The sequence below is a fragment of the Onychomys torridus genome, chromosome 2, assembly GCF_903995425.1.
Source record: "Onychomys torridus chromosome 2, mOncTor1.1, whole genome shotgun sequence".
NCBI classification, from domain to species: Eukaryota; Metazoa; Chordata; class Mammalia; order Rodentia; family Cricetidae; genus Onychomys; species Onychomys torridus.
Window position 1 is genome coordinate 124,640,132 of NC_050444.1, and position 25,994 is coordinate 124,666,125.

General features: G+C 51.8%; 1 protein-coding gene across 1 annotated transcript in view; it reads left to right on the plus strand.

The window, feature by feature from the left end:
• The window catches only part of Slc1a7 (solute carrier family 1 member 7), a 44,936-nt gene that overhangs the window by 15,190 nt on the left and 3,752 nt on the right, over positions 1-25,994 (plus strand). Inside the window, exons 3-7 of the mRNA XM_036179101.1 lie at positions 10,032-10,247; positions 20,112-20,154; positions 22,638-22,860; positions 24,639-24,738; positions 25,340-25,573. Coding sequence (XP_036034994.1) covers positions 10,032-10,247; positions 20,112-20,154; positions 22,638-22,860; positions 24,639-24,738; positions 25,340-25,573 — 816 coding nt within the window. The remainder of the gene's footprint in view (positions 1-10,031; positions 10,248-20,111; positions 20,155-22,637; positions 22,861-24,638; positions 24,739-25,339; positions 25,574-25,994) is intronic.

A 25,994-nucleotide genomic window follows, 5' to 3' on the forward strand; every position in this document is an offset into this window, starting at 1 on the left:
AAATCCCCCCAAACACTCATTCTTCACTGTTCCTCAGGCTCCTCAGCATGCCCTGAGATGAGCGCCCTAAGGTTGAGCCTTTTTCCCCTTTCCTTCCCAGGTTTTCCTTGAGGGCCTTTCCTGCCAACTGACCTCGTGGGCTCTCTGGGTACACTGCCACTAACCTCAGTGTAAAGGAAGAGGGTTCGGAGCTTTAGTCTATAACTGGAAGATTTCCTGTGTCCTGTGTTGGGACAAATCTCTTCCACTTGTGTCTGTTGGTTAAATGGCGGCGCTTGTGGCTGGCATGCCAACGACGGAGGAGAGTGCTGGATGTATTGGTGATGGAAGAGTCACGAGCCATGGTTGCTTTATTGGGGGGAGGAGAGAGAGAGAGAGAGAGAGAGAGAGAGAGAGAGAGAGAGAGAGAGATCGCCGAGCAGAGGGAGAGAATACAGAAGGAGAGAGTATGGGAAAAGAGCACAGCACGCCCGCTTTTGAGGCTGGGACACCGTCACAGGGTAGTGACGTAATTAAGGACATAATCCTTACAGTGTCCCCCTTCCCCAAAGTAAACACACAGAGGCTTACATTAATTATAACTGCATGGCCATGACTCAAGCTTTTGGCCTGCTAGCTCTATATCTTAAATTAGCCCATAACTATTCATCTATGTGTCACCACATGTTCCGTGGCTTTACCTGCGTCCCATTACATGTTGCTCCTTGGGCAGCTCGCTGGCGTCTGTCCCCACCTTCTTCCTGTCTTTCTCTTTGAATTTCCCGCCAGCCTCTAAGCTGTCTTGCCATAGGCCAAATGGCTCTATTTATCAACCAATCAGAGCAACACATATTCTCAGTGTGCAGAAAGACATTCCCCCATCATCAGTCTTTCCTTGCAGGGGTCCCTTGAGCCTCTGATGCGAATCGGTGCACCTTTGTACAGCTCTACAGATCTTCCATCAAACCACAAAGGGTCCCCCTCCCCCTGGGCAGCAAGCCCCTTCTTGCCTCACATGTGCCAGGGGAGATTTTTCTCTAAGTGGGAGTGGCAACAGGGTTCCCGCCTATGAGTGTTGGCACCTCATACAAAATGGAAAACTTCTGCATCACTTGACAACGATGGTCTGGTGGGCAGCTTCTGCTACAGCATTATCCTTAACTTACCTCAGGGCCCTCACCCTGGGAGGGGTGGGGCTTAGGTGGAGGCCAAGTGCTTAGCCATTCAGCTCTCCTCTGCAGTTTTATCCATTCCTTTCACATAGGCCGCTGGGACCTAGAAGCCATCTTTTCCCACTTTCTCCCAATAAGGATGCTTGTTGCTGCACATATCGCTTTCCTTTTAAATTCATAGACGGACAGAAAAAGGAAGAAAGAAAGAAACAAAAACACCCACAGCTTTCAGTTCCTTTAAGTTCTTGGAGGATACCTTCCTGTTTCTTCCACAAAAACCAATCTGCCTCCTGCTTGTTTTGGTTTTCATTCAACAAAATGTCTCAGAGTTTCCAGCCTGCGCCCGTGCCTTCGGGCTCTTGTTAGACTCTGCTCCTGGGGGCTGCCGCGGAGCCCTCGCCCCCATCCCCAGTTCCTGCGATGCTCCCAGCCCCACCCCTGGGGTGGTTCTGCACCTGGCCCTCTAGAGTTACCTCAAGCTATGCCACTGACAGCACTCTTAGCCTCTGCCACGAAGCAGACACAGCGTATGTGCCAACTGACAAGGCAGGGTCTAGCAGATGGGGTGTGTATATGTGGCCCATAGTGGCCTCGCCAGAGCTAACCTTGGGATGTTAACTACGCCTTGCTTTCACACATCCACAGACAAGAGCAACCCAAAAACCAGGGATGTGGTTAGCCCAACATCTGGATCCGGCCGGAGCCTCCAATTCTTCCCTGGGTTTTTGTGTTGGTTTTTTTTCCCCCCACAAATCCTCCTCTCCCCTCCTCCAGCTTTTCAAACCAGGCATCATTCAAGGAAAGCGAAGCCATGTGTTTGTGATTCACTGAGGCTGAGCATGGCAGAGTGTTTGTCAGCTCTGCCTCGGAGAGAAGTCATGTGTGTGTGTGTTTATGTGGGAGCCTCGTGTGGGTCTGTAGTGAGTGTGGGTGCATTCATATGCCCACATGCGGATCGTTTTTCTTCTTGTTTCTCGTAAGATTTTCAACGGATATTTCTTAGAATCAGGAAATCATGTTTGGTCAGAAAAGCCTCCCCGCCCATTCTCCCCTTTGCTGAGGCACTTGAGTTTGGCAGTCTTCTCCACACACCCACGTTCTGACTCCTTGGAGATGGGCCTGGGCCAAGCAGTCTTGAAGTCTGGTTTGGGAGCCAGTATGCAGAGCAGTTTCTCTGGGCTCTATGACAGGCTGCAGGCTGGAGGTGGCCACAGTCTAAGTGTCAAAGCTGGTATGGCCTGATCTTTTGGACTCGGCCCTGAAGTCAGGGTAGTCTTCCTGGGCACAGCCCCGCCATTCCTTCGGTGGGAGCTGGGAGTCTTTTGTGGTCCTTGCCTTGTCAGCTGAGACCCTTGTTGGTCAAGAGGAAAGTCAGGCCAGCTAGGTCTGTGGTAGGGCAGACCTTCCGCTTAGAGATTCTGGAAGTCTCTGTCCATCTCAGACACACCTGGTCTACTTGCTGCTCACCTTCCCAGGATCTACTGGGCAGCCACCTCCGGGAGGGTGGATCCAGCTCCCTCATGGGCTACCAACTGCTTTTGATCTCTCTCAATCACAGTGGTGACCCAGAGATCTGTTGTTACACTGCAGGTCTTGCTACCTACTAAACAAGGTTCCTGAGGGCCCCAGGTACTCAGAGCAAGTACCCAACAAGGTTGGTGTGGTAGCACGGATACAGGGCTGGGGAGGTAGGGGTTTTTGAAAGTGTTCTCTTTGTCCTCCTGCAGAGGCTCACTGTGCCCAGCAGAGCCTCATTCAGACAGCCCAGCCTGAGCTTGGGGACAGACACCCTTAGTCCTACTGGAGGAGTGGAAGGGGACATGCTCCCGAATGCACAGGGCCTTCTCTTCCCTCGGGAGTGGTCTTTCTAGGCACAGCCTGGTTCTGGCCAGCCTGGCAGGTGTGTCTAGGAAGTCACTACTCATGATGGAGACTGTGCCCTCCTACGCCTTCTGTGCCGTGTGAGAGAAACAGCTCCACAGGAGCCCACCTGGCAATCAGAGAGGACTGGTCTGTGCAGCTGCAAAGGGCAGCTGGGTCCATAGGCGATCTTCTCCCCTAGAGGTAGATTTCATCCAGGAAAAGTACTTCCTAAAGGACAAACCGGCCCCCGTTGCTGCTGCCCCAGAGTGGCCTAAGCAGAGGCTTTTTTTTGGGGGGGGGGAGGTTCTGCACTTTGGAAGGAGTGCTGGGACCAGATGGCCCATATTTTAGTGACTGGCATCAAGACATCCTGCCCCAAGTCCTAGACAGGATTGCTTGGGGGAGAAGGGGTGTGGCAGAGCCATCTGGGAAGAGGAATCCGGCGCTAACGTGGCATTTGCTGTCAGAGACTGTGCCTGACATCTGCTGGGGGTGGGTTCGAAAGGCTGATGGGAGACCCTCTCCATCATGGCCCACACCCCTTCACACACACACCTCCTCACCTGCAGGGTGGACTGCCCATAGCCTGAGAAGTCAGCGAAGGTCAGAGCCAAGGACTCAGCCCAGGGACTCAGGTTTATTCTAGCTCCTCAGATTTGCTGGTAGCAGGAGTTGTGCCTGAATGCTGTGCTGGACACCTGAGTGCCGATTCTGTGACTTCACTGAGTTGTTTGCAATGTCTCAGAGAGGTTCATTGCAAGGCGGGATGGCTCTGATGGAAGTTACTACAGGCTTTGAGCTAAGGACCCATAGCTCCCTATCAGCTCCAGTATCCCAGTCTGCTGTCCTTCAGGCTCCGGGATACTTCCCCTAAAGCTTTTGTCTCTTTGACTGCTTGTCAACCCTAGTTGCTGTCTGAGGGACACAGTACCCTCCCTGGCCCTTTACCAGGGGGACTCAACCTCAGGGCAGGTCTGTGGCAGCCTTGAGCCCTCAGGCTAATGGCCCCAAGTCCCAGGTGACTCATCAGATTACCAGCAAACAAACTGCCAATGTCCCCTTCCCGAGTGCCACCGCAGCAGCTCAGCCTTCCTCCTACCCATCTCTTTGCGTTCCCACTGTCTGGTGCTCAAAGCCAAGTGCAGCCCAGTACTTGTCTGTGTTCAGTTCCATGGTGTCAGGTTTGGCCAGCGATGCTAGCTCGCTGGGGTCCTTCATCCAACACGTCAGCTGTTCCCTCCAGCTTGCGGTCCTCTACAAATCTGATCCACATGCTGTCAGTGTCCTGGGCCAAGCCATTGATAAAAACGACTAGAAAGGGAAGGGCTGCAAGCAGAACCCTGAAGACCCTGTCTACTGTCTGCAACTGTTGTTCAACTCCATGTGGTTGCTGACACCCCATCTAGTCCCTGAAATCCTAGTGCCAAGTCCCTCAATGTCCAAAACACACAGTACCAGGGAACTCACCTCAGCTTGGCCAGGGGATCAAAGTTAGCTCAGGTGACCAGTTCTCAGGGAACCTACACTGGATACTCAAAGTCACCAGAATCCCAGGTCATCCTTACACTCTGGGCCAGAGTATCACCAGGTTTAACATCTCACGTCAGCAAACCGACTCTCAGGTCTAGCCAGGCCCTGTGCTCTGCGGACCTACTAAGGCCTACCCTGGGAGAGATTCAGAATGCCTGGTGCTTGCTGAATAGCTTGGGCTAGCAATCAAACTCTTTGTCCTCCTGCCTGGGCCCCAAGTGCAAAGATTCAGACCTAGTCCATTTCCCTCACTTCGTACTCCTCCACGGCAACCCTGTGCTAGACTCAGGGTCTGGTCTTGGGGAATTGGGATGAGCATACTGCCACAGTGTCCTTCAACAAACTGAGAGGCACAGGATACTTCCTAAGGAAGATGGCTGAGGTGGCCACTGTCGGGGAAGGCCTCCAGAGGACACGATGTCTGAGGTGACCTTGGTACAGTGGAGATGAGGCACGGAGTGGGTGGAGAGATGGAGGAGAGTGAGGAAGGTCTGCTCAAAATGGTTTTACACTGTTCTGTGGGTCACCTGAGAAGGAAGGCTAAGGCAGGGCACTCAGAGCCTAAGGTCAGGTACTCTGCAGCAAGGTGCATGGGTGAAGTGAGTGGACAGGGCCTCGGGAATCTCCTCCAGTCCGGCCCACCATAGTGTCACTTGCTCAGAGTTATCTGGTCCACAATGGGGTTCACAGTGCCAACCTGGAAACTGATGTGGAAGCCAGATGAGGTGCTTAGGCAGCCTTCCCCTTCATCAGGAGCCTGGCAGTCAGGGTCTCCCTTCCCCCATTCCTACAGATTGAAACAGGCTGGGTGCCAGGCCAGCTTCCTACCATCTCCATAAGCTAATGTCTGTAATCACCTCAATCTCTTGATCCCCAATCCCTGGGCACTCAGTAGTGAACCAGATGGCTTGGGAGGGAGATGTGGGCCTCTGGACTCCCGAGGGCCTTTTACTGACCCCAGGCACTCCTAAGAGCACGCAGCTAAACCTGAGTGGGACAGATAACACAGTCATTGTCCCTACCCTAAAGACAGGAGGAAGCGCTGAGGTCGTCTCTATGGGACCCACTATTCCTTCTGTAGGCTTTGGTCTAGCATCCCAAGAGCTGGTCATTGAGGCTCCATTTGATTACTTCCTCGGTTGGCAGGCTCACCACCACAAATCTACAGGCTACAGCTATGGACAAGTCAGAACTCTGAGAGCTGAGCTAAGAAGGATTATGTGGGCTGGATCAGCTGACAGCCATTATCATCCCAAACTGGGCCTTAGACCAGTACCTTCCCTTCCACCAAGAAACACTGGAGAGCGGGGTCAGGAACCCCTATTCCAGCCTTGAGTCTAGAACTTACTTCCTGAGAAGCCCGACCGGGCATGTCTTCAGCCTGAGCTCCACTGTCATTATGTGCAGCTCAGACCCAGACTGCCCAATACGGTAGCCACTAGCCTATCAAGCCCTTGAAATGCACCTAGTGAATATATTGATTCGTCAATTCATTTTAATTAAAATTTAAAACCAGAGTAACATAAAAAAATTTCACATTGATTATTCATAGCAATAGGTTGGATATCTGGGTTGAAGTATTATTAAATAGATTCCATATTTCCTTTTACTTTTTTTTTTTTCATTGAGACAGGTTCTCACTTTGTGGTCCAGGCTGGCATGGCCTTTTTGAACTTTTAAAAATTAATCAAGGTTAAGGGGCACAGACCTATAATTCTAGCACTTAGGAGATTGAGGAAGGAGACTGCAGAATTTAAGGCCAACCTCTCAAAATGAAAAATAAAGATAACTATCAGCAAATCTAAAGGACAGATGGGTCAGACATCGGGATTCCTCAGGGTGACACTGACTTACAAGGCTGTTGAATGGTGGAATCAGGCAGATACTCAAGCCTTTGGGGGGTTGGAAAGTTCCTGGCAAACTGCAGCATCTGTGGCTGCCAGGCAGAAAGTCTGGGGCTGTGTCTTCCACCGCACCAGACATGCTGGATGTGAGAGAACACAAAGAAACAGGGAAAGCAAATACCAGTGACCCTTCTCCCTCCACGGACTGCTCTTCAGCCACACGTGCACATGCATCCACAGGCTTAACACTCTCCGGAGTACCAATACGCCCTAGCTTGTCTGTTCTCCGAAAAAAACACTTTAGCAGTGGGGCTCTAACGCCGAAGTTCTCAACCCGTGGGTCACAACCCCTTTGGGTCAAACAACCTTTTCACAGGTGTCATATATCAGATGCCCTTCATATGAGATATTTACATTGTGATTCATAACAACAGTCATGAAGTAGCCATGAAAATTATTTTATGGGGGCCGGAGAGAGTAGTTAAGAGCACTGACTGTTCTTCCAAAGGACCCGGGTTCAACTCCCAGCACCCAGATGGCAGCTCACAACTGTCTGTAGCTCCAGTTCCAGGAGATCTGGCATCCTCACACAAATGCAGGCAAAACACTAATGCACATAAAATAAAAATAAATAAATTTAAAATAAAATAAAAAAAAAGGAAAGAAAAGAATTTTATGGTTGGGGTCACCACCACATGAGGAACTGTCTTAACTGTCGCAGCGTTAGGAAGATGGAGAATCACTGGGCTAGATCTCAGCTATGAAAAAACTCATCAGCGGGAGGAACCTCCAAATACCAAGTGGTAGAAACTTGCACTCCAGTCCTGTGCCCACCCATCTAAGGACTGGCACTGTTCTCACACAGGCTCTGTGTTCTGGCACTTTCCTCCCAGTCCTGTTGGCCACTGCCATGGCCTGCAGTTGCCTTGGGCACTGCCAGCGCCAGCCTAGTGAGCTGCCTACTTCCTTGGCTATTGTTAACAGCTAATGTCACCTGCCTCACGTCAGCTCACCAGTCCCATTGGCTGGATCGTGGGTGAGGTGGGGTGGATAAATTCTGAGCAGGGCTGCATGGCCCTGTGTGGAAGTCTCCTCACATCTTTTCAGACGATGGTGCCCTCTGGGGTTGGGCCACAGTGCCCTCAAGTTGGGACTGCATTTGTATCTCCTCCAGGCATCCCCCATCTAGATATCCCAGTTGGTAACACCCCACTGGGCCCCTTCCTCAGGAACCTTTGTCCTCAGGAAACTCATTCTCATCATGCCCCTGTCCACAATCCTTCAAGCTGTAAGTCTAGACTGCAAGTCAGAGAGGGATCTGTTTCCCAAGATGCTCTGGGGCTCCCTGAAGCTGAATCTCGTCTCCACTTTCTGTTTCAGTAGGTCAGTCTTTCCAGGCACAGGTCTGTCCGTATGGCGGCTGCCCAGCACAGCAGTGCATAGACGTCTTTTTGTCTGAAGTCCAAAATGTTGCTTCTGCCGGTTTCAGTGGCTCCAGGGGAACCCCCAATCCTGGGAATCGTTTATTCTATCCCCTTCCACCCCAGGCAGATGCTTTTAGACACAGTACCTGGGAAGCAATGGCTGCTTCCTCTCCTCGGCAACCCTTGGTGCCTCCCAGTCCCTCTGACTCACTCAAGGCCACCTACAATCTGTTTTCTCTGCCCTGTTGCCACACTTCACACAGACCCTGACCTCGCTGAGCAGCACTGTGTCCCCACACTTGAAAGTCTCCCGTGCCCTCTGCCACCCACTCCTGTTGGCCCCATCTCCAAACCCTCCCCATCTTGGTGGAACTGACTCCAATGCAGCCACCTCCAGGAAGCCTTCCCTACTATCTCAGCTAGTGCTCACTCCTCTAATAGAAATTGTCCTTCACCTTCCCTACAGTACAGATTTGTCCAACTTCCTTGCTTCCTGCCAGAGTAACTGCTTCCTGAGGTCAGGGGCAGGATCCAGACACTGAATCGGACAAGCCTAGAGCTGGCCTGAGTTCTGACCTAGCAGGACACGAATGTAGGTGAATTAGGGCCTATCCTCTCTCAGGAACCGGCTACCCTTTGACCTGCAGCAGGTGGAGTTCACCACAGGTCTGCAGAGGGAGGGCAGAGGTAATCTTCCTTGGATGATGGTCATGGCAACCTCGTTTCCTCTGGCTGACAATCCCATTACTGGCCTTTGCGATTTATGTCTGAGACCAACCCTAAGCCCATCACTAGCATATGGCATCCTGGCAGAGGAGGAGAAAAGAGATTGTGCACCCCCTTCCTTCTGTCTTTCCTTCCTTCCTTCCTTCCTTCCTTCCTTCCTCCCTCCCTCCCTTCCTTCCTTCCTCCCTCCCTCCCTCCCTCCCTCCCTCCCTCCCTCCCTCCTTCCCTCTTTCCCTCCCTTCTCTTCCTTTCTGCCTGATGCCATGGAGTCATGCTCTGGTCCTGCCTTGGCAGAGCATGCACCTGGTTCAGACCCCAGCCTACCCTGTCAGGGACACCTTATAACAACTCAAAGAAATGGGGTGGGGACAGGAGAAAGCACAGGAGAGGAGGTTAGACACCATGAGAGGCCTCCAAGAGAGGGGACCTTTGCCCTGGGACTAATGAGAGGCCCAGTCCATGCCCAGGGCCAAGCAGAGCTGCCCAGGTCTCAGGGATAAGGCCTGTCCTACGAGGTGGGCACTGGCTGCTTCTGGGTATGGAGCTGACATTGAGGAGAACATGAGGAGCAGGGGGGGCGGTGTGTGTGTGTGGAGGGGGGGATGGGGGGCGGGGATTATCTGCTCTTGTTTACATGATTAAAACCAGACAAATACTTCCTTTATCTGAAAGAATGAACGGGCTTTGGAGGAAAATCCTTTTGGCATCATAACAAAGCGCAGGCATTTCCTTAATTAATCTCTCGACTCCCTCCCCCAAAGCAGAGACACCTTCAACACTGGCCAGGCAAGGGGGTGGTCTAGCTGAGATACACTCTGGAAGATATGCCTCTGTGTTCTCACGTGGAGAGGGGGGATCGTGGACCACTAGATGGAAGAAAGACTTGCTTGTCAGGGTCGTATGGCCAGCTGGCAGGCTAGGTCACTGTCTCCCTCACTCATTAATTCCTTCAGTACGCCTGCAGTGGCCATCCACTCACTCCCTGTCAGCCGGTGCTCTGGGCATTGGAGACCCACAAAAAAGTCAGCTGTGTCCCTTGCATGTGCTCTCAATCTTGTGGTCGCATTAGGCAGGTAAACACACCATGACAGCCAGGGTCATGAGAGAAGAGGCTGAGAGAGCCCCAGGACAGACTCCTGCCATTGGCAGTGTGAAAGGACTTCACCGAGGAAGTGACATGGCCCGGCCCTGTCTCTTGAGGAGTTGGACAAGGATAGGGGGCTTGTGAGAGGGACCGTGCAGAGGGAACAGCATAGGTAAGGACCCAGAGGTGTGACGTACTAGACCGGAGATCCGGGTTTCAGAGAGAGAGAGAGACAGGGAAAGAGCGGAGCAAGGGAGGTTAGGAGCCTCAGGACTGGGTGACCCAGAGGGAGACTTCCTGAAGCACATGAGGATACAGGGCTTAGTGGCAAGGGAGCCACAGTGAGCATACTGGACTCTATGGCCAAGGTCTTGTGCCTCTCACAAACCTGACCCACCTTACCTTCCAGCTTGATGTCCGGCCTTGCCTCCCTGGATGCCAAGACCTCCAGCCGCTTGGGCATCCTCACTGTGGCATACTACCTGTGGACTACCTTTCTGGCTGTCGTTGTGGGCATCATCATGGTTTCCATCATCCACCCTGGTGGCGCAGCACAGAAGGAGACAACGGAACAGAGTGGGAAGCCAGTCATGAGCTCAGCTGATGCCCTGCTGGACCTTGTCCGGTAACTTTCTGTCCATATGCTCTTGGAATCCCCAGGCCTGGCACAGGTCCCCTGTGTGGCCTCCAGAGGGTACACGGAATGTGGGACTCAGGTCAGCTCTAGATTATATGTGGCCACATGGAGCAGGATGAACCTGTCAAGCTCTAGTACACTGACAATCAGTGGTGAACACGTCTCTGTCCCCAGTCCCCGGGAGGCCTGCTAGGCTCTGCTCTGCCATCTCCATGGGGTTGGGGTGGGGACAGGTGAGGTAAGACCGGGCTGAGAAGGGCTGTGAGCTGACTGATCCCACAGCTGTTGTGGCCACCCAGCCTGCAAGGCAGGAGGCCAGTAGTTATGGGTCCCTCCTCTTCTCTACTGGTCCCTTTGCCCTAAATGAGAAAACAAGACTCAAAGAAGCAGTGTAGCTTTCCTGGTTTATCTAGCAACGAAGTGAGGTGCCAGGATTCCATCCAGGCTGCCTGGCAGCCAGGACAGCGCCTTTGTGGAACCATTACCTTAGCCACAGCGCCATGGACCAGAGCCTGCTCCCTGCCTGTCAATTACCCTCCTGGCCCTCACCAATGCCAGCTTTGGGCCCAGGCCCGGATCAGGAGGCTCAGCCTCCACCCTGCCCCTGCTCTAGGAGAGAAAGACCATGGCATGCAGACCCACTTCTAAAGGCCACAGGAAGCAGGTTTGATTTTTTTCTGCAGTGGTGGTGATTTAGCCCAGGGTCTTCTGCATGCTGGGCAAATGCTGTGCCGTTGAGCACAGCCCCAGCCCAGAACATAATTTTCAAACACAAGAGTGGCGTGGTTTAATGTAGAAGGCTCTCTCTAGCCACCAGAGATGCTATGTATGGAACAGAATCAAGCAGGGCAGAAGAGGAAGGCAGAATTGGGATTGGCACAGGGTGGTAGCCATTGGATGGGATTGGGAAGATTGGCATGATTAGCAGTAACTCCATCAGGAGTCAGGAGCACGAGAGTAAGGATGGGCGAGGTGGGGGCTGCTGGCTGTGGCCAAGCGTCTGAGTGGATAACATGTGGTGGCCAAGCCAGAAGAAGGTCTGCAGCAGCCACAAATCTGCCACTTGAGAATTTGAACTTCTTGGGTGGATCCAAGCTGAAGATGGAGATTTTGAAATTAAGGTAAGGCATGTGGCCCTGAGGATGGAGGGCTTAGCCCAGGACATATGAGTGTGTCAGGACTGGACAGCCCCTGCACACAATCACATTGGAAATGGCCTGTGTCTTAGGATTTTATTGCTGTGAAAAGACACCATAACCGTGGCAACTCTTTTTTGTTTGTTTGTTTGTTTTTTGGTTTGTTTGTTTGTTTGTTTTTCGAGACAGGTTTCTCTGTGTAGCTTTGAGCCTTTCCTAGAACTCACTTGGTAGCCCAGGCTGGCCTCAAACTCACAGAGATCCACCTGCCTCTGCCTCCTGAGTGCTGGGATTAAAGGCGTGTGCCACCACCGCCCGGCCCGTGGGCAACCCTTATAAAGGGAAACCGTTCATTGGGGCTGGCTTACAGTTCAGAAGTTTTAGTCCATTATTGTCATGGTGGGAAGCATGGTGGCATGCAGGCAGACATGGTGCTGGAGAGGTAGCTGAGAGTTCTACATCTGGATGGACAGACAGTGATACTGGGGCTGGCTTCAGCTTCTGAAACCTCAGAGCTCAATCCCCAGTGACACACTTCCTCCAGTCGGGCTGCACCGATTCCAACAAGGCCACACATCCTAATCCTTTCAAATAGAGCCACTTCCTATGAGCCTGCGGGGTCATTTTCATTCAGACCCCCACAGCCTGGTGGGCTCAACTGGCTGACTTGCTCTATGGACTCCTCCCAGGCCCTCCTCACCTAATCAGTCTAAGATGTAAGTCCAGGCCAATCTGATACCAAAGCCCCCCATTCATCAATTTGACACAAATCCCGCCCTTTCCTTGTGGATCTGGTTCTGGTTTGGGAAAACACAGTGGGAAGTTTCTTGTTTGTTTGCCACACCTACTCCACTCTGATAGGAGGGTACCCAGGAACCCACTTTCCTGGGCATGTGTGCACTGCTGTAGGCATTCCCTGGTTGTGTTTCTTCCAGTGTTTCCATAGGTTCTAGCCCTCCTCACATTGGGCTCTCCTGCTAAAATGATCCCTGTTCCATCTGGGCATTTAGAATGCTCCCTTCAGGCAATATCTCTGGTCAACCCCTAAGCCTGGGTTACCACCGGGCTGCCCTCTTGGTTAGGGTCCATTCTGTAAGAGCTGGCCCATGGGAAGTATATTTATCTTTGCTAGACGTGCAAGCCTTTCCCAGGGTCTTTGGATATGAGTCAGGCACAAGCCTCTACATTCCTCAAATCCTGGGAGACACAGCCAGGGTCCCAGAGTTAGGAAGGAACATTCTTCCCTCCCTCATGGGAACTGATGGCCACACTCAGCATCTCTCCCTCTCTGTGGGAATATCCATCCTGTGTGTCGGTGAGTTTCAGCTGAGGAACAAGCCACCCCGAAGTGATGGGCTTGAAATGTCAAACTGGGGTTTGCAGCCAGCTGGAAGGGTCTGCTGATTCGGGCTGAGCCCACTCAGAGTCTGCAGGAGGCAAAGGTCTGGGTGACGGGTCTGGGATGGCTTGGCTGAGACAGTTCTGCAGCTGCTCGTGGTCTCTGTGCTTCGCTGCCGGTTCTGTTTTCTCAGAATGGCAACGTTCCTCATTGCTTCTTACCGGGACGGTTGAAGGGATGGAACCCAAGCATGAGGCTTCTGTAAGCCAGGTGACATGACACCCCACACCATGGCGTTTAATGTCCCAAGACACCAGTGAGCTCCAATTTTGGTTCAACCTGTCAACCTCTAGTGTGAACTCCTGGTTCTAGCACACCCTTGTCTGTAACATCTCCGAGCTAACACGCCCAAGCGAAAGGCCTCAGCCCCGCCCACCGCCCTCAGCCCCGCCCACTCTCCGGCGCATCCATTCCCCTGAATGCTGTCAGCTCCCTTCAAAGCCAGACCAGACCGGGGCCCTTCAATGCCGTGTTCGCCGTTCTCACCACCACCTTCTGTTTGAGTGTCCAGTGGCTCTCCTGCTTTCTCTCTGCTCCAATCTGTTGTATCTTCAGCACAGCAGCTTAGTAAGCAACCCCCGCGGTGTCCATGCTCACCTACAAGCCACTCCCAATGTTCATGGCTCACCTACAAGCCACCCCCTCGGTGTCTGTGGCTTGCTTGCAAGCTGTCCCCTCAGTGTCTGTGGCCTACAGCTGTCACAATGCCTCCTTCCCTCTCCACGGACTCACTCAGGGCCTCTGAGCTCCCCTCTTCCCTGACTCCAGCCACACCAGCCTCAGGCAATCTTGTCTTAAGCAATCTTGTCTGTCCGTCCTGTATATTGCTGCCTTCATGCTGTCCCTGCCTCTCTGCGAGGCCTTAGTGCACATGCCTCCGTTCTTCGCTTTGCTGAGGTTCCAGCTCTGGGCCAATTTCCTGCTGTGTTGTTCTTTTGTCTTCGCTGGGCTGAGGTTTTTCTGCCCAGCCTGTCTCACTACATGACACTATGGTACCCTCAGATTTCTTTATTCCTTCCCGTCACCCGTCCACCCCTGGTGGTGGCGTCTTCACAGGCCTATCCAGGAGCCTAGAGAAGCATGTAGCTCGGTACTTCACACACAAAGTTGTCTAGCCGACACAGCAGCTGGGGTCTAAGTCTCCAGAGCAGCCTCTGCTACTCAGGAAAAGCCTGTACCCAGAGGACTTGGTCTCCAGCAACTCTGTGGGGCAGAGCAGGAGGAGAAGCAGGTGTACTGGAGGCCAAGGAAAGAGGAATTTTGAGAGGCCTCCTTCTAAGAGCTGTTATTTCTAGGGTTATGCTCCTGTGATCCGTCATTTCTCAGACCCTGTGATTCAAAACAGCTTTTCCACAGGATGAGAAGCACAGCTGATGTGCAGGGAGCCCAGCCCTCCCCACTCGCCTTCCCGTGCTTAGGGCTGCCAGGCTCTGGGTTCCACACATGTGTCAGAGTCAAATGTTCCGGCCTTGGTCTGCTCTTGGTGGCTTCTCAAACGGTGAAGTCAATCCTTCTGCTTTGAGGCTCTGCAAAGCTGTGTGGTTGGGTATCAGTGACACCACATCTTTGTGAAACTGGGGGGATTGCAGGGTGCTGAACCACCACCTTCGACACCTGAGGTCTTACCACCTCTCCTGCCCACCAGAAGCCACTGTGACCTGGCTCTGTAGCTGCACACACAAGGCCCACAGCTAGCGAGAGGCTGTGGGGCGTGAACAGAAACTTCTGGAGGTGGCTTATGGGGCAACATTGGCAGAGCTCAACCTCAAACACTGTAAATGCCAGGTCTGGCTTGGCTTTCAGGCCTCAAACATGGAATGCTGGCCGGGGTGGAGCTCAGTGGCAGGGCACAGGTCTCGAATCATGAGGCTGCAGGTTTAATCCCTACCACCAAAAAAAAGGGGGGGGGGGAGAAATGAGTAGCTGGTGTTGTCGAGACTGGTGAACAGGGGCAAGGAGAGCAGACGGGATGTGACTCGAGGCACGGGATGCCCGGGGAGGCAGCCCATCTTGAAGTCTCTGGGTGAAAGCACTATGCCCAGAACTAGTGATCAAATATGAGTCCCTGCATCAGGACCAACCACCATCCCCAACAGTCAGAGGAGGAAGGTGCATGGACATCGCTGTCTGAAGCTCTGGGAGTAAGTGAGGGGCCCAGAGCTGCTTTACCACAGCCCAGAGCAGGCATCTGCTAAATGATGCTGACAGAATAAGAACACATATGACCAGGATGGAGACCCCGGGGACCTGGGGACACAAGGGACAATGTGAAATGTCAGAAAGACAAGAGGCTGGTCACACAGGGAAACGAGGAAAGAGGTGTACTCGTGTCTCTAAGATGATTCCAGATCACTACAGACCATGTCCCTGGCTGACCTGCCAAGTCATTAATTCATTTCCCAGGGCTCCAAGTCAGAACCTTGACGTCGGCTCCCAGGGCGGCCTCAGGAAGTCCGCGCAGAGCACTAATCAGAGCTGGCTGCTGCTTTTTCCACCTTATTAAAACACCATAGAGATTAAGTAATAACTTGGCTCCATTTGTAGCTCCTCTGTAGCATCCTGAGGACTGGATGAGCCGCTCAGGAGCCGGTCTTGAAAAGGAGCAATCCCTTGGTGGAGGGGGTCCCAGGTTGGGAGTGTGTTTGCAACCATCTCAGTGAGAACTTACACAGAGCAGATACGGAGGGTAGCCTTGGCAGGGAGCCCAGGCTAGACACTGAGAGTTGCAGGTATGACTGTTCATATCCCCAGCCACATTCTGTCTATGCTTTTAGGGAGCTGCTGCCAGGGCACAGGCCTCATGGGATAAAGGAGGAGTTCCCCTGCAAGAATTCAGAACCAACAGAAAATGTGACATTTTCCCAATTAACAATCAAAAATATGTTTTTGTTTTGTTTGATTTGGTTTGGTTTTTTGACACAGGGTTTCTCTGTGTAGCCCTGGCTGTCCTGAAACTCGCTCTGTAGACCAGGCTGGCCTCAAATTCATAGAGCTCTGCCTGCCTCTGCCCCCTGAGTGCTGGGATTAAAGGCATGCACCACCTGGCTCAAAAGCACGGGTCTTAATTGAGTCTGCTGGGCAAGTTTGTTGGTGACTAAGATGAGTCTGTATCTCAGCCGAGAACTGCATTGGCTGCTAGTTAAGGGAGACTCAAGGCCCTGGAGGCTTCGGTGAGGGAAAGCTTTGTCTCAGAAGTGGGCCATTCCTTGTCCCCAGGAGCTTATGCTTGGCTGCCTGTGTACTTGATTGTGTTTAGCTCCTGGACCTCATCATTAGTATGTTTCAGGGTCCAAGAAGCCTGCTCAAGCTCTAGCTGACTCCTCTGCATTCCAGGAAGAGTGAAGAAAATTGGAGGAAAGGACACAAGGGTTCTAGACCAGTGGTTTTCAACCTGTGGGTCAGTCACAATCCCTTCGGCAAACCTCTATCTCCAAAAATATTTACATCACGATTCATAACAGCAGCAAAATTACAGTTGTGAAGTAGCAATGAAATAATTTCATGGTTGGGGATCACCACACCATGAAGAACTGTACTAGAGGGTTGCAGCATTAGGAAGGTTGAGAACCCCTGTGCTAGACTAAAGCCATTCTTTAGGGATGGTGTTTAGTGACTTCCTTTCATCTTTGGGGCTATCCCATTAAGGACACGATAGGATGGGAATCAGGGTTTGACCAGCCAGCCCTTGTGGGTCTCTTTCCCTAACAGGCCTCCATGAGCAAGGAAGGAGGGGGATGCACACTGGTGCTCCCCCTTGTAAAGTGTCCTCATGCTAAAGAAGTCTTGAAGAAGTGTAGACACTTGGCTCTTGAGTTCCTTTTGGGCTAGAGCCTGTTCTTTTTTTTCTTTTTTGGGTTTTCCGAGACAGGGTTTCTCTGTATAGCTTTGGAGCCTGTCCTGGATCTTGCTCTGTAGCCCAGGCTGGCCTCGAACTCACAGAGATCCTCCTGGTTCTGCCTCCCCAGTGCTGGGATTAAAGGCGTGCACCACCAACACCCGACTAGAGCCTATTCTTTAAGGCTGACCCCCTCCTAAGTCCCTTGAGCCTCCTGGGGCTCCTAACCAACATTTTCGTACTGGCAATGGTGTAATTTGATGGCAGACATCAGCTTCCTACTCAATGGGATCCCAGCTCCTGACCTCTGCTTCTCCCCTCCCTGGTAACAAAACTGAGACCCCTGGGGGAGGGGAGTGATGGCAGGTCATAGAATACTCCCCGACAGCCTCTGCCTCGGTTGCTCCTCCACCCTCCTCCTCTGGCCAGATGTGTCCATGGAGCCCGAATCTTAGCCGGAGTACAAACACTGCAGCAGCTGCTTCTGGCCACAGAGGCTGGGGAGGAGGCTTTGGAAACAAGCACACTCATGTCCACGTGCGCAGCCTCTCTCGTGTGTGAAGCAAAACTTGAAAGAAGAGAGTTGCCAGGACAAGTGAGCTGAGGGCGAGCCAGGCAGAGAGCGGGAGTGTGTTATCACAGCCCATTCCAGGAAGCCGGAACAAGAGCTGTTAGCATCTCCAAGCTGTAACCTTCCTAGAAGGGGCCTGAAGGGCCAAGGTGCGAGGGTCTTGCTCAACCTCTTAGAGAAAAGTCACTGCAGGGGCCACCTGAAAGCATCCATCTCCTTCACCTCCCCAGTGAGTGCACCATCATTTTACAAAACATTAAAAAAAAGTTTTTGGCAATTTGCACATCTTCTTTGGTGAAGTGAATTGGTGGTGTATCTCTGTCTTTCTATGTTGAAGGGTCACTGTTTTGTGACCCGTTTCTTTGAGCAGCAAATGTTTTCTGTGCCTACTATGTGTCGGCTCTGTTCCAGGGGCAAGCAGGAAAAAAGAACACGCCCTACCCTCTAGGGATTTGAGATTCCCGGGAGAGAAGACAGCTGGTGGGGATGGAAGAAAAGCAGGAATTGTTGAAATTGTTTTTAGATTCTGGGCGATTACTTGAGCCATTGAGGTGCCCCAACTTGTCTATCATTTGTTTTATAATTTCATTTACATTGTAGCCTTACAAAGCACGTTGGTTTTCCCTCAGACCATCATTTTGGTATAGTTATAGGTTTTCAGAGGGTAGCAAAGAAAAGAAATCCTACCTATCCTCACCAGTGCCCCGGATGTTAGCATCTTCTATAACTGCAGGAACTTTCAAATGAAGAAATGGAACTGGGCCACCCTGAACTAAACTATAGACCTGGTCTGTTCGGTCTTTGGGGGCAGGGGCTCAGGCAGCCCAGACTGGATTTGAACTCATCAGGTAGCTGAGGATGACGTGAACTCCTGATCTTCCTGCTCCCGCCTCCAGTGCCAGGGCTGCAGGCTTGTGCCACCATTTCAGTTTGTTACAGAACTCCATTTGGGTATCACTAATTTGTCCATGAATATCCTTTTCTGTTCCGGGTCCCCAGCCAAGATGGCTTAGTGAACTGAGGAATGTCTTCTTTTCAATGAGTAAAGTCAGTTGAGCTGTCCACTTTGTTCTTAGCGAGTCCTTCCATGTTTAGGAAGTTATAAACTATTAACCTATTGTCCTCTAGATTTTTACTGTTTCATTTGAAAAAATTATGTCTTGAAGTCAAATGGAATTTGTTCTGGTGAAAGACGTTAAATAACAGAGTGAACAGCTTTTCATAATGGCTGGTCAGCTAGTCAGTTCTCATGGCGAATCCTTTAATTCCTCACTGCCTTGTGAAACAGCTTTCCCAAATATGAAGTACTTGTTGGGCCCGGCACAGTAGCACATGCCTGTAATCTGAGCGCTTGAGAAGATGACAGGTTTGGGAACAGACTGCGGTACATGGTGAGACCCTGTCTATAGTTAGATAGATAGGTACTTAGATAGATGAATGATAGATAATTAATTATATGGATAATTAGATAGATGATAGATAATTAGATAAATGATAAATAGGTAGATAGATGATAGATGATAGGCAGATAGATAGATGATAGATAGATAGATAGATAGATAGATAGATAGATAGATAGATAGATAGATAAAGGGGGCAAGCTAGCTCATCAAGTGCTTGCCACACAAGCCTGACAACCTGTTTGATCCCTAGAACCCACAAAAGGTGGAAGGAGAGAACTGACTCCTACAAGTTGTTCCCTGACCTCCACACATGCCATGGCACTCACCTGCACACACACACACACACACACACACACACACACACACACACACACAGTGAAATGCTTAGCCATTGGAGGTTCTGCCCCGTGCTCCGGGTTCCATGGTGTGGGTTGCCATATTGTTGTGTATATAGTGCATTGCATTGATAACAATTATACTTGTCTAGTATATTTTCATATCTAGCAGGACAAAAGTCCCTCCACCTTCAGCCTTATAATAAATATTTATAAGACGAGGTCAGCTCTCCACTGGCGTGAGTTTCATGTCCCCAGAGTCAACCAACTGCCTGTCAAACACTTCTGGGGAACACACTGGCTTTCCTGCCATTGGTCTGTCCAGGCAGCACAGTAACTCCTGCTGTCACACTCCTGGGCTCGAGGCACTGCACAGGGACCAGAGGTGACTGACAGCCAGGCAGGATGTGCATGTGTGTGGGTTATGCACATTCTGAGCCCTATTAATGTCTCCTAACACAGCATCCTCAAACTGGGAGCTCTGAGGACGTTCTAGGGTCAATCTGTGACCCAAGTAAGGGACGGCAATAATGGTTGACTTGTGTGTCCAGTCTGAGTTGGGCACACACTTACACAAAGGTTATCAAAGATAGAGGGGAAGCCAGGTGTGGTGACACACGTCTTTAGTCCCAGCACTCAGGAGGCAGAAACAGGTGGATCTCTATGAGTTTGAGGCCAGCCTGGTCTACAGAGTGAGATCCAGGCCAGCCAAGTCTATACAGTGAGACCCTGTCTCGAGAAACACATAAACAAAAGGATAGAAGGAACAAATGGAGACTTGCCTTTAGGAGGCCATCTCATGGGGAGATAAACATTTATGAGTTGCCAAGGTGACCCACATACAGAAAGGCCACAGGTCTGCCTAGGAGTTAGACACCTGGCTAGGGAAAACTGCTGATTTGCCTAGCAGTTAATCAGTCAGGGAAGTAAGAATGCCATGCCAGTTCGTGGGAGCAGTGGGAGCAAGACCTGGAACTGGGAAAGAACAATGTTTGGTTAGGACATTCTAAGAGTCAGTGGGGACCAGTGGCATGGGGAAGAAACCTCGGTGGGGCTCATGAGAGGATTCCACTGCCCACTACCACAGGTGTGTTCTGATGACACCCCCCCCCCCGAAAAGGCTTTCTGTGCTAGCACTGGAATCCTTAATTATGGCCTCTCTTCTCTTCCCAGGAACATGTTCCCGGCCAACCTGGTAGAGGCCACATTCAAACAGGTGAGCAGAGCCTGGCTACGGAGGGGAAGGAAGGGAGGGCTTTCTGGGCCTAGCTGGAAAGTGACAGGCCAGCAGCCTTCCTCTCTTCTGCAGGTGGATGCCGGGGGTGGGGGGGTACATGGGTAGGATCCATATCTTAGCCCCTCCCATGGCCACACCCCTATCCTGGGTTCTAATTACTCATAAAGAAACTCCGTGGGGCAGGAGAATGCCTTGACTGAGCACCTGACTCAGCACATTGTTGTTCACACTCACCTCCCAATCATCCTTACAAGTGTCCACACTAAGGTAAGACCAGCCCATCTCCTGGATGGGAAAACTGAGGCTCAGAAGTAGATCAATGCTCAAGATTATACCACTAGTCGAGGACAAGAGAGTGGGTGAATTCAGGCCAGACCAGCTTCTAAACCTGATTTCTCTCTAAAAACAGTCTCCCCATAAGAATAATAATAACATTCACTGTGGGAAATTAGGAAAACATTAAAATACACGAAACAGGCCCTGGGGAATGTGGATCAGTTAGCAGAGTGGTGCCTAGCATGTACAAAGCTCTGGGTTTGATTCCCAGCACATAAACAAGGGTTGATAACATACTTGTAGTCCTCAGAACTTGGGGAAGTTGGGGCAGCCTAGGCAATTTGAGACTCGGTATAAAAAAAAAATACAAATAAATAAACTTAAAGAAAAAAATAAATATATATAAACTCCACCCTCAGATAACGCATGAAAATGGTTAGGTCCAGGGTCTAGAAGTAGAGGAAGCAGATGCCTTTGCATCTCTCGACCACGTTTTGAAATGGATGTTAGCATCTGCAGGCAAGCAGTTTGCATCTGCTCCCTGCCCCACGCTCACCACGTCATGAGCATCCTCCCAGGTAGCCCGTTGTGTACTGTGTCTGTCTGTCTTCCCAGGTAGCCCCTTGTGTACTGTCTGTCTGTCTGTCTGTCCTCCCAGGTAGCCCCTTGTGTACTGTCTATCTGTCTGTCCTCCCAGGTAGCCCCTGTGTACTGTCTGTCTGTCTGTCCTCTCAGGTAGCCCTTTGTGTACTGTCTGTCTGTCCTCCCAGGTAGCCCCTTGTGTACTGTCTGTCTGTCTGTCCTCTCAGGTAGCCCTTTGTGTACTGTCTGTCTGTCCTCCCAGGTAGCCCCTTGTGTACTGTCTGTCTATCTGTCTGTCCTCTCAGGTAGCCCCTTGTGTACTGTCTGTCTGTCTGTCCTCCCAGGTAGCCCCTTGTGTACTGTCTGTCTATCTGTCCTCTCAGGTAGCCCCTTGTGTACTGTCTGTCTGTCTGTCCTCCCAGGTAGCCCCCTTGTGTACTGTCTGTCTGTCCTCCCACGCAGGATGTCCTAAGCATTTTGCCCACACTCCCACTCCCTTCCAGACCTCTACCCTTCTCCCGTCTGCCGGTTGCCGGTTGCAACCCAGCTAGTGTTTTCCTAAATCCTTTGCCTGGGCAAGGCTGAGTGTTGGGCTGGGGACACAAAGCAGGTGGCTAAGGGCCTGGTAAGGGACCCCACAAGGAGCAGCTGTGAGGGCGAAGCAAGTCGCCAACATCTTGATCTTCATCCAGGAACACAGCCACCATGGTCCAGGGCCCTGGAAGCTAGGCGGCAGTGTGCCTTCTGCCCTGGTGGTGGGGAGTTACTGGAGGTTGCAGAGTGTGTGTACTCTACTGTAGAGCCTTTGCCTTCTGACAAACTACTCATCTTTCGAGACCCAAGTCAAAACCCTCCCTCCTTGTTAGTGCCTCTCTTCCCCAAGGCCCTGAGCAGAAGTGTGTCTGGTTCAGTTCTGTACGGGCTGATGTTGGTAGCAGTAAGCCGCACATGGGGCTTTCCACAGGCCAGGAGCTGTGGGAAGCACCCCATTTCATCTGGTGAGGGAGACGCAATGGTGGTCCCCTTTTATAGGTGAGGGACACAAAGCCAGGCACTGTTGGTCCGTACATTATTTTCTGAACTGATTCCTCTCTTCCCCCAAGAAGCCTAGAGTCTTGATGCTATGCTCTTTGAAGGACAGCTGCCCCCTTGTTTGGGCTCCTGGAATCTGAGGGATGAGGGAGTGAGCCCTAGAAAGGCTTGGTGGGCAGAGGAGGACCTTGGGTTTCTGGCCTTCTCATCAACGAGGCCCCGGGCCTAGGTGCTTTCTCTGAGAAGGTTCTGGATTTTTCCAATGGACAGCAGGGCCTCAGGTTGTCAGATGCATGGGTAGTGGCCTGGTTGAAGGGGTGAGATGGGGGACGAAGCTTCTGGCAGAGGAGGTAGATTGATGGAGCAAGTCAGGTGACAGCTGGAGAGAGCTGTGGGCAGTGTGTAGTTGGATGAAGGACTTCTCTTTGTGGTGAGTTCATCCCAGCTCACCAGGCTCTCCCTCGACAGTCCATTGACATCCACATAACACAAGCGCATCCAAATGTGCCTTCGAGATGTTTCCTGTAATAACATGGTACTGATTCCCTCCTGGTTGGCATGCTCCCCAACAGTACCGCACCAAGACCACTCCAGTTATCAAGTCTCCCAAGGGGGCTTCAGAGGAGGCCCCTCCTCAGCGGATCCTCATCTATGGGGTCCAGGAAGATAACGGCTCACGTGTGCAGAACTTTGCCCTGGACCTGACCCCCCCACCTGAGATTGTCTACAAGTCCGAGCCTGGCACCAGCGATGGCATGAACGTGCTAGGCATTGTCATCTTCTCGGCCACCATGGGTACGTGCTGTCACTGTCCCCAGAGACGCCCCTTCCACTCTTCCAGGTGTTCTTTTCTGTTCTACCTCAGTGGCTCCAAGCCCTTCTTCGTGCTGAGAATTCCTGTCCTAGGGCTGCTCTGCCCACACAAGGATCTGCCCCCCATCTCTCTCCAGCCCTCAGCCCCCCCCCCAGCAGCCTGTCTTTGTACTTTTTTACTGAAGTCATGAGCGGATAGCTGATGAAGAGTTGGCACTGTCTGTGAAGACTTTCACCCACATTGGGGCTTTTCTGTAGCTACCTCTGTCTCCAGAGCTGTTTGTGACGTTTCTTGGGGCTCATAGTAACATCCCTGACCATATCTTTCCCTTTGCAAGTATTTTCTGGGTCTCCAAAGTCCCCCTAACCACAATGATTTATCTACTTAAGCCCCTAAGGGCATGACTTGGGGTCCTTATTTGTATGTGAACCTTTGAAGGCATGCACCTTATGATGGTGTGTGTGTGGTGGAGATAGTTTTATATTCTTAGGTTTGCTTGTGTTTTTTCTTTTGGGAATTTCATACAGGTATACAATGACTATAGTTTAGGTTGTTTTTCTTTGTTGTTTTGTTTTGAGGCCATGCCTCATGCAGCCTGGGCAGGCCTCAAACTCCTTTGTAGCTGAGGATGGCCTTGAATTCCTGACCCTCCTGCTTCCATCTGCCAAATGGGATTATAAGTGTAAGTGTACTCAGCCCACATTCCTGATCTTAAAGAGGCCCCTAAACTGTACAGCTTACTTAGTGTGCCCACTCCTGTGAACACACTTAGTGTGCCCTCACCTTTATATATCCATATCATTATGCACAATGATTATGCATATGATTATGCACAATCAAGTCTCTCTGGTCCTTCATCCCTGTGTCCTTTCCTGCTCTCTCCTGGTATGGGGACGTGGCTGGTACTCAGGTCACCTTGCCTCTGGGTGCCTCATGGTCACACCTATGTCCCATGTACACGAGATCTGAATTAGTTCAGTCTCATCCTGGAGATATCCAAATGAAGGTGAGGAGGGGCAGAAACAGCCAGAAGGCAGACAGAGCTGGAAAGCTCAAGCTGCCTCATTTGCCAGGATGCCACAGGCCATCTGAGTAGGCCTGGCCCAGGGTCACCTCAAATCCTGGCTTCTCCTGCCTACACAGGCAGGCTCTTCTTCACTCCATCACCACAAGGTGACTTGTGTGTGGACTATGGTGACAGAACCCTTCTCTGGAGTCCCACATGCCAAGGTTCAGTGTCCACCCTTTCCCTTGCTGGGCAAGTCACCGAGCTGCTGTGTAGCACGCAGAGCTTTTGGAGGACAGTCTCAGAGTGTGGAGCTTCCCAGAATAGCAGCATGGTGTACTGTCACAGAGCTGACCCCAAGGAACAGTCCCCCCATGTGTTCTTGCCAAGAGAACTGACAGCCAGATGTCCAGACATTGAAAACTGGGGGAGCACTCTGAGGCACCAGAGAACCTGCTACCTAGGCCCAGGGTCCAGGGAGGAAGGGCAGAGCAGGGTGGTGCAGTGGAGTCAGGTAAGTGCAGCTGAAGCTGGGGAAATGGTTACTGTCAAAGCAGACTGGACGTCAGAACGTGTTCAGGAGCATTTTATCACAAGGGGATGAATGTCTACTGCTGCGTGGAGAACGAACTGATTCTAGAGGCTGCGGGGGTGTCAGCAAAGGCTGAACTCTGCATTGTGTGCCCATCTGCCCTTGCTTTGCTACCTGCACGATGGTCTGGCACACCTGTGACTCTCTGTGTGACCCTGCAGGCATCATGCTAGGCCGCATGGGTGACAGCGGGACTCCCCTGGTCAGCTTCTGCCAATGCCTTAATGAGTCCGTCATGAAGATCGTGGCCGTGGCAGGGTGGTAAGTTCCCTGCAGGGAGGGTCCTCTTTCCCCCTCCCTCTTCCTGTGCTGGACACATCACTGGCCCATTCTCAGTGCTCTCTTAGGAGCTCAGAAACTTCAAGGAGGCTCAGCCTGGACCTGGTGCCAAAAGAGCTAGCTGGATGTGCAGGGTTCCCAGCACAACCAAGCCTAGTCTTCTGCTCTCCTGGCCTCAGTTTCCCCATGTTGTGGAGCCTTCTTAGACCAGCTTTTGGAGAAAGCACACAGTGGAAGTGAGAACCAGTAACCATTCTGGTTAAGAGTTCAGACCTTAGGAGCCTTCTAGTCAGAAGGGCATGCAGAGGACTGCCCATGGTCACCTAGGAGATGTGGCATTGCTGAGCTAAAAGGCAGCTTCTTGAAGTCCCCAGAGGCATGGACGGAGCTAACAAAGAGGAACCAGGCTGTGTAGGGTTGGGGCACCTGAGGGGAACCAGTGACAGCACAGGCCAAGCTCTCAGCTGGCACCTCAGTTACAGTCTTTAGGAGCCATGAGGGGCTTGAGATGAGATCACATGGTGACAAGGTGCCAGGTGGTGTGGGACCTGGAAGTGAACCTGAGGCCACTCTGCCACCCCAGGTATTTCCCCTTTGGCATTGTCTTCCTGATCGCCGGGAAGATCCTGGAGATGGATGACCCCAAGGCAGTGGGGAAAAAGCTGGGCTTCTATGCTGTGACCGTGGTGTGCGGGTTGGTGGTCCACGGCCTCCTCATCCTGCCCCTGCTCTACTTCCTCATCACCAGGAAGAACCCCATTGTCTTCATCCGTGGAGTCCTCCAAGCTCTGCTCATCGCGTTGGCCACCTCCTCCAGGTAGCTCGGGATGGAGACCTGAGTGGGCTGGGGTAGGCTGAGCAGAACTCTGTCCATCTATCCAGCTACCATTCATCTACACCACAGAACCACAGGAAGTGCTAACGTGGCTCCTTAGGTCCCGGGGGTAGCAATACTGCCGTGGTAATATCACCATATGGGGACTTAATGTTCAAGGCTCTGCCTGCTTTAGTCATTCTTGAGACCTGCCTTTGCCCATGGTCCCAAAGCTTTCTCAGTCTTCATGGAGGGCCCGTCCTTACTTCACAGCCCATGTGCTCCTGTCTGGGAGCCCCTTGACACCACAGGGGCTCTGTCGTCTACTCCATGTGGGATGTCCAGGCTGGAGAACCCGTTTCTTCAACCTTGGCAGCATTTCTGGACAGCCAAGGCTGGAGTCATGCTTCTGTTAAGCCTGCCA